This window comes from Passer montanus, unplaced genomic scaffold (genome assembly GCF_014805655.1).
Source record: "Passer montanus isolate IOZ18808 unplaced genomic scaffold, ASM1480565v1 scaffold600, whole genome shotgun sequence".
NCBI lineage: Eukaryota > Metazoa > Chordata > Aves > Passeriformes > Passeridae > Passer > Passer montanus.
The window spans coordinates 1-7,912 of NW_024371039.1; the positions used below are offsets into that span (position 1 = coordinate 1).

The window sequence follows — 7,912 nt, forward strand, 5'->3', positions numbered from 1 at the left end:
GAATTTTTGGGGGATTTTTTGGGAGTTTTGGAGAGATTTTTTGGAGTTTTTTGGGGATTTTTAAAATTTTTGTGGGGTTTTTTGTGGGGTTTTGGGGGATTTTGGGGGGATTTTTTGGGGGGTTTTGGGGATTTTTTAGGGTTTTTGGGGGATTTTTTGGCATTTTTGGGGGCATTTTGGGATTTTTGGGGGGGGATTTTTTTGACTTTTTTTGGAATTTTGGGGGGATTTTTTTGGGTATTTTGGGGAGGGATTTTTGGGGGAATACTTTTGGTTTTTTGGGGAATTTTTGAGCTTTTAAAAATTTATTTTTGGGGATATTTTGGGTGGTTTTGAGGGATTTTTGGGGGATTTTTTGTGGGATTTTTGGGCATTTTGGGGGGGGTTGGGTGGTTTTTGAGGGGTTTTTCAGGGGATTTTGGGGATATTTTGGGGGATTTTTTGAGGGATTTGTGGGCATTTTTTGGGGATATTTTGGGGATATTTTGTGAGGGTTTTAGGGATACTTTAGGGATATTTGGGGTGTTTTTTGAAGGATATTTTGGGTGGGTTTTGAGGGATTTTTTTGGGAGATTTGGGGGATATTTTGGGGCTATTTCAGGAAGTATTTTGGGGAGGGATTTTTGGGGGAATACTTTTGGTTTTTTGGGGAATTTTTGAGCTTTTAAAAATTTATTTTTGGGGATATTTTGGGTGGTTTTGAGGGATTTTTGGGGGATTTTTTGTGGGATTTTTGGGCATTTTGGGGGGGGTTGGGTGGTTTTTGAGGGGTTTTTCAGGGGATTTTGGGGATATTTTGGGGGATTTTTTGAGGGATTTGTGGGCATTTTTTGGGGATATTTTGGGGATATTTTGTGAGGGTTTTAGGGATACTTTAGGGATATTTGGGGTGTTTTTTGAAGGATATTTTGGGTGGGTTTTGAGGGATTTTTTTGGGAGATTTGGGGGATATTTTGGGGCTATTTCAGGAATATTTTGGGGATATTTTGGGGCTATTTCAGGGATATTTTTGGGGATATGTTGGGGATATTTGGGGTGGTTTTGGGGGATATTGGGGTGCTTGTTCAGCGGTATTTTAGGGATATTTTCGGGCTATTTCAAAGATATTTTAGGTATTTTTTTGGGGACATTTTGGGTGTTTTTTGAGGGATATTTTGGGGATATTTTGGAGATACTTTGGGGATATTTTGGGGCTATTTCAGGGATATTTTGGGGATATTTGGGGTGGTTTGGGGGGTATTTTGGGGCTATTTCAGGCATATTTTGGGTGTCTTTTGGGGATATTTGGGGTGTTTTTTTGGGAAACTTTGGGCCAATTTCAGAGATATTTTGGGCGGTTTTTTGGGGCTCTTTGGGGTGTTTTGGGGGGATACTTTGGGGATATCTTGGGTGTTTTTGGGGGATATTTGGGGTGGTTTTGAGGGATATTTTGACAATATTTTGGTGATACTTTGGGGATATTTGGGGTGGTTTTTGGGGGATATTTGGGTGGTTTTGGGGGATATTTGGGGTGGTTTTGGGGGATATTTGGGGTGTTTTTGGGGGATATTTTGGGGATACTTTTGGGATATTTTGGGTGTTTTTTGGGGGATGTTTCGGGTGCTTTTTGGGTGATATTTTGGGTGGTTTTGGGGGTTATTTTTGGGGTGTTTCAGGGAACGGGATCGGTAACGGGATTGATAACAGGATCGGTAATGGGATCGATAATGGGATCAATGAGGGGATCAATGACGGGATCGGGGACGGGATCAATGAGATTGATAATGGAATCAATAACAGGATCGGTGACGGGATCAATGATGGGATTGGCAATGGGATCAATGGCATCAATGATGGGATCAATAATGGGATCAGTGATGAGATCAGTGACGGGATCAGTGATGGGATCAATGATGGGATCAATGGGAGCAGAAACCAGATCAGGGACTGGATCAATAACAGAATCAATAATGGGATCCGTGGGATCCAGGCAGTGCCTCAGTTTCCCTCCCAGACCCCGCAGGATCCCCCTGGATCCCCCTGGATCCTGTCCAATGCCCTTGGGATCCCTGAGGATCCCTCTGGGTCGGAAATCCCCAAAATTCAGGGGAAATGACCCCAAAAGGGGCAGAGACGAGGGAGTTTGGGATGGATCGGTGGGGTTTTGGGATGGATTTGTGGGATTTTGGGATGGATACATTGGATTTTGGGACCAATCCATGGAATTTCGGGATCTCGTGGGGTTTTGGGATGGATCTGTGCGGTTTTTGGATCTCTGGGATGCTGGGATGGATTTGTGGGATTCTGGGACCAATTCACGGGATTTTGGGATGGGTCTGTGGAGTTTTGGGATGGAATTGTGGGATTTTGGGATCTGTGGGATTTTGGGATGGATCCGTGGGATCTGTGGGGTTTTGGGATGGATTGATGGAGTTTTGGGATCTCTGGGATTTTGGGACCAACACACGGGATTTTTGAGGTGAATCCATGGGATTTCGGGACCAACCCATGGGATTTTGGGATGGATCTGTGGGGTTTTGGGACCAACCCACGGGATTTGGGGCGGATCCCAAGGGATTTGGGGATTTTGGGATGGATCCCAGGGGATTTGGGGGTTTTGGGGCGGATCCCAGAGGATTTGGGGGTTTCGGGGCGGATCCCAGGGGCTTTGGGGATTTTGGGACGGATCCCAGGGGATTTGGGGGTTTTGGGGCGGATCCCAGGGGCTTTGGGGGTTTTGGGACGGATCCCAGGGGATTTGGGGGTTTTGGGGCGGATCCCAGGGGATTTGGGGGTTTTGGGGCGGATCCCAGGGGATTTTGGGGCGGATCCCAGGGGATTTGGGGATTTTGGGATGGCTCCCAGGGGATTTTGGGGCAGATCCCAGGGGATTTGGGGATTTTGGGATGGCTCCCAGGGCTCAGGATCGATCCCAGCAGGATTCCCTGTCCCAGGCTCCCTGTTCCTGGCATAGATCCCAGTGGATCCCCATGGATTCTGGGGGGATCCCAGCGGATCCAGCAGAATTCCCACTCCCGGGATCCCCAGGATCCCCATCCCAGCATTCCTGGGATCCCTGAGATCCAGATCCCAACTGGATCCCAATTCCTGGGATCCTTGGGATCCACTGCTGTCAGTCCCAGCAGATTCACGCTGATTCCGGGGGGAACCCAGCGGATCCAGCAGAATTCCCATTCCCAGTGGATCCCTGGGATCCCCGTCCCGCCGTCAGTCCTGGAGGATCCCAGTGGATCCCAGCAAATCCCTGGGATCCCCATTCTCACTCTCAGTCCCAGCAGATTCCCGTTTATTCCGGGTGGATCCCAGCGGTTCCCTGGGATCCCCATCCCGTCATCAGTCCCGGTGGATCCTGGTGGATCCCCGTTGTCGCTGTCAGCCCCAGTGGATTCCCGCTGGTTCCAGGAGTTCTCAGTGGATCCCTGGGATCCCCGTTCTTGCTCTCAGTCCCAGCAGATCCCCACTGATCCTGGGAGTTCCCAGCGGATCCCTGGGATCCCCATCCCGCTGTCAGTCCTGGTGGAACCCAGAGAATCCCTGGGATCCCCATTCTTGCTCTCAGTCCCAGCAGATTCCCGCTGATTCCAGGAGTTCCCAGTGGATCCCCGGGATCCCTGCCCCGCTGTCAGTCCCAGCAGATTCCTGGTTATTCCAGGTGGATCCCAGCGGATCCCTGGGATCCCCACTCTTGCTCAGTCCCAGCAGATTCCTGGTTATTCCAGGTGGATCCCAGTGGATCCCTGGGATCCCCGTTCTTGCTCAGTCCCAGCAGATTCCTGGTTATTCCAGGTGGATCCCGGTGGATCCCTGGGATCCCCGTTCTTGCTCTCAGTCCCAGCAGATTCCTGGTTATTCCAGGTGGATCCCAGTGGATCCCTGGGATCCCCGTCCCGCCGTCAGTCCTGGAGGATCCCAGTGGATCCCAGCAAATCCCTGGGATCCCCATTCTCACTCTCAGTCCCAGCAGATTCCCGTTTATTCCGGGTGGATCCCAGCGGTTCCCTGGGATCCCCATCCCGTCATCAGTCCCGGTGGATCCTGGTGGATCCCCGTTGTCGCTGTCAGCCCCAGTGGATTCCCGCTGGTTCCAGGAGTTCTCAGTGGATCCCTGGGATCCCCGTTCTTGCTCTCAGTCCCAGCAGATCCCCACTGATCCTGGGAGTTCCCAGCGGATCCCTGGGATCCCCATCCCGCTGTCAGTCCTGGTGGAACCCAGAGAATCCCTGGGATCCCCATTCTTGCTCTCAGTCCCAGCAGATTCCCGCTGATTCCAGGAGTTCCCAGTGGATCCCCGGGATCCCTGCCCCGCTGTCAGTCCCAGCAGATTCCTGGTTATTCCAGGTGGATCCCAGCGGATCCCTGGGATCCCCACTCTTGCTCAGTCCCAGCAGATTCCTGGTTATTCCAGGTGGATCCCAGTGGATCCCTGGGATCCCCGTTCTTGCTCAGTCCCAGCAGATTCCTGGTTATTCCAGGTGGATCCCGGTGGATCCCTGGGATCCCCGTTCTTGCTCTCAGTCCCAGCAGATTCCTGGTTATTCCAGGTGGATCCCAGTGGATCCCTGGGATCCCCGTCCCGCCGTCAGTCCTGGAGGATCCCAGTGGATCCCAGCAAATCCCTGGGATCCCCATTCTCACTCTCAGTCCCAGCAGATTCCCGTTTATTCCGGGTGGATCCCAGCGGTTCCCTGGGATCCCCATCCCGTCATCAGTCCCGGTGGATCCTGGTGGATCCCCGTTGTCGCTGTCAGCCCCAGTGGATTCCCGCTGGTTCCAGGAGTTCTCAGTGGATCCCTGGGATCCCCGTTCTTGCTCTCAGTCCCAGCAGATCCCCACTGATCCTGGGAGTTCCCAGCGGATCCCTGGGATCCCCATCCCGCTGTCAGTCCTGGTGGAACCCAGAGAATCCCTGGGATCCCCATTCTTGCTCTCAGTCCCAGCAGATTCCCGCTGATTCCAGGAGTTCCCAGTGGATCCCCGGGATCCCTGCCCCGCTGTCAGTCCCAGCAGATTCCTGGTTATTCCAGGTGGATCCCAGCGGATCCCTGGGATCCCCACTCTTGCTCAGTCCCAGCAGATTCCTGGTTATTCCAGGTGGATCCCAGTGGATCCCTGGGATCCCCGTTCTTGCTCAGTCCCAGCAGATTCCTGGTTATTCCAGGTGGATCCCGGTGGATCCCTGGGATCCCCGTTCTTGCTCTCAGTCCCAGCAGATTCCTGGTTATTCCAGGTGGATCCCAGTGGATCCCTGGGATCCCCGTCCCGCCGTCAGTCCTGGAGGATCCCAGTGGATCCCAGCAAATCCCTGGGATCCCCATTCTCACTCTCAGTCCCAGCAGATTCCCGTTTATTCCGGGTGGATCCCAGCGGTTCCCTGGGATCCCCATCCCGTCATCAGTCCCGGTGGATCCTGGTGGATCCCCGTTGTCGCTGTCAGCCCCAGTGGATTCCCGCTGGTTCCAGGAGTTCTCAGTGGATCCCTGGGATCCCCGTTCTTGCTCTCAGTCCCAGCAGATCCCCACTGATCCTGGGAGTTCCCAGCGGATCCCTGGGATCCCCATCCCGCTGTCAGTCCTGGTGGAACCCAGAGAATCCCTGGGATCCCCATTCTTGCTCTCAGTCCCAGCAGATTCCCGCTGATTCCAGGAGTTCCCAGTGGATCCCCGGGATCCCTGCCCCGCTGTCAGTCCCAGCAGATTCCTGGTTATTCCAGGTGGATCCCAGCGGATCCCTGGGATCCCCACTCTTGCTCAGTCCCAGCAGATTCCTGGTTATTCCAGGTGGATCCCAGTGGATCCCTGGGATCCCCGTTCTTGCTCAGTCCCAGCAGATTCCTGGTTATTCCAGGTGGATCCCAGTGGATCACTGGGATCCCCACTCTTGCTCTCAGTCCCAGCAGATTCCCGTTGATCCTGGGGGGGGTCCCAGTGGATCCCCGTGATCCCCGCCCCGCCGTCAGTCCCGGTGGATCCCGGCGGATCCCGGCGGATCCCGGTCAGATCCGGGGGGATCTGCTGCTCTCTGATTGGTTTGGGGTGATCTCAGCCCCTCCCAACCCCCCTGGATTGATCCCAGCCCCTCCCTGACCCCTGGACATGGGGAAGGGATCCAGGGGGATCCGGGGGGATCCCGGGGGATCTGGGGGGATCTGCTCCTCTCTGATTGGTTTGGGTGCCCTCCCTGATCCTTCTGGATCCATCCCACCCCCCCAGATCGATCCCAGCCCCTCCCTGATGTCTGGACACAGCAAAGGGATCCACAGGGATCCGGGGGGATCCGAGGGGGATCTGCTGCTCTCTGATGGGTTTGGGGTGATCCCAGCTTCTCCCAACCCCCCTGGATTGATCCCAGCCCCTCCCTGACCCCTGGACATGGGAAAGGGATCCTGAGAGATCCCAGGGGGATCTGGGGGGATCTGCTGCTCTCTGATTGGCTTGGGGTGATCTCAGCTCCTCCCAACCCCTCTGGATCGATCCCAGCTCCTCAATGTCTGGACAAGGGAAAGGGATCCAGGGGATCCAAGGGGATCTGGCGGGATCCAAGGGGGATCTGCTCCTCTCTGATTGGTTTGGGGTGATCTCAGCTCCCTCTGGATCACTCGATCCCCATCCCCCTGCCCTCCCCCAGGCTCTCCAGCCCCACAGTGGATCCCTGAGGGATTCCTGAGCTCTGAGGGGATAATTTTGGGTGAGAAAAGCCCCATTGGGGGACCCCAGATTCTCAGTGGATCCCTGAGGGATCCCAGGATATTTCGGGTGACCCCGTCCCCCCAGTGGATCCCCAGGGATCCCAGGATATTCTGGGTAAGAAAAGCCCCACTTGGGAACCCCAGCTCCTCAGTGGATCCCCGAGGGATCCCAGGATATTTCGGGTGACCCCGTCCCCCCAGTGGATCCCCTGGGATCCCCCACCCCTCCTTACCGGCCTTGGCGGCCCCGTTGGGGACGGTGACGGAGATGCCGGAGCAGGGCGGCTTCCGGGGGGCGCGGGGGGCGGGGTCCCGGCTCAGGCTGTTGGTGATCATCCTGCCGGCGGCGCCGCCAGGATCCCGGTGGTGATCCCGGTGGTGATCCCGATCGTGATCCCGCTGATCCCGGTCACGATCCTGCTGATCCTGCTGGGATCCCGCAGCAGCCTCGGGCTGCAGCGCCTCCGAGGCCGCCCGGCACATTTCCTGCGGGGGATCCACCGGGAACGGGGAGGTTCTGGGGGGTCCCGGATCCCGGCGGATCCCGGCGGGTGCCGGCGGATCGCGGGGGATCCCGTACCTGCCTGTGGACCACCTTGGCGTGGCGCAGGATGGCGATGACGTCGCCCACCACGGTGATGCCCAGCTCCTTCATCAGCTCCCTGGTCAGGTCCAGCAGCATGTTCTTGTGGATCCTGCGGGGAAAGGCCGGGATCCACCGGGATCCACCCCAGACCCCCTCGGTCCTGCCTGGGATCCACCCAGAAATCCACTGAAATTCACCCCGATTTCCATGGGATCCACCCAGATCCCCTCGGGAACCCCGGGATCCACCAGGGAACCCTGGGATCCGCTGAGGAACCCCGGAATCCATCAGGGAACCTCAGGATCCAGCAGGGAACCCCGGGATCCACCAGGGAACCCTGGGATCCGCTGAGGAACCCCGGAATCCATCAGGGAACCTCAGGATCCAGCAGGGAACCCCGGGATCCACCAGGGAACCCTGGGATCCGCTGAGGAACCCCGGAATCCATCAGGGAACCTCAGGATCCAGCAGGGAACCCCGGGATCCACCAGGGAACCCTGGGATCCGCTGAGGAACCCCGGAATCCATCAGGGAACCTCAGGATCCAGCAGGGAACCCCGGGATCCACCAGGGAACCCTGGGATCCGCTGAGGAACCCCGGAATCCATCAGGGAACCTCAGGATCCAGCAGGGAACCCCGG

At 56.1% G+C, this 7,912-nt stretch overlaps 2 protein-coding genes across 2 annotated transcripts; one reads left to right on the forward strand and one right to left on the reverse strand.

The window, feature by feature from the left end:
- Nucleotides 1-1,655: 1,655 nt before the first annotated feature.
- On the forward strand, nt 1,656-5,990 carry LOC120510897 (the record flags this gene model as incomplete). The annotated part of the gene is made up of 3 exons (XM_039727250.1): nt 1,656-1,972; nt 4,542-5,245; nt 5,593-5,990. Coding segments are annotated over 3 exons (1,367 nt in total), but the record flags the coding sequence as incomplete, so codon positions are not given.
- A 2-nt stretch (nt 5,991-5,992) lies between these two features.
- Nucleotides 5,993-7,457, reverse strand: LOC120510895 (uncharacterized protein C19orf47-like). Its single transcript, XM_039727248.1, has 3 exons — nt 7,266-7,457; nt 6,919-7,171; nt 5,993-6,018 (listed from the first exon to the last, which is right to left on the reverse strand). Exons 1-3 carry the CDS (start codon nt 7,365-7,367, stop codon nt 5,993-5,995), a joined length of 381 nt encoding a protein of 126 aa, XP_039583182.1. The 5' UTR covers nt 7,368-7,457.
- Nucleotides 7,458-7,912: the final 455 nt, after the last annotated feature.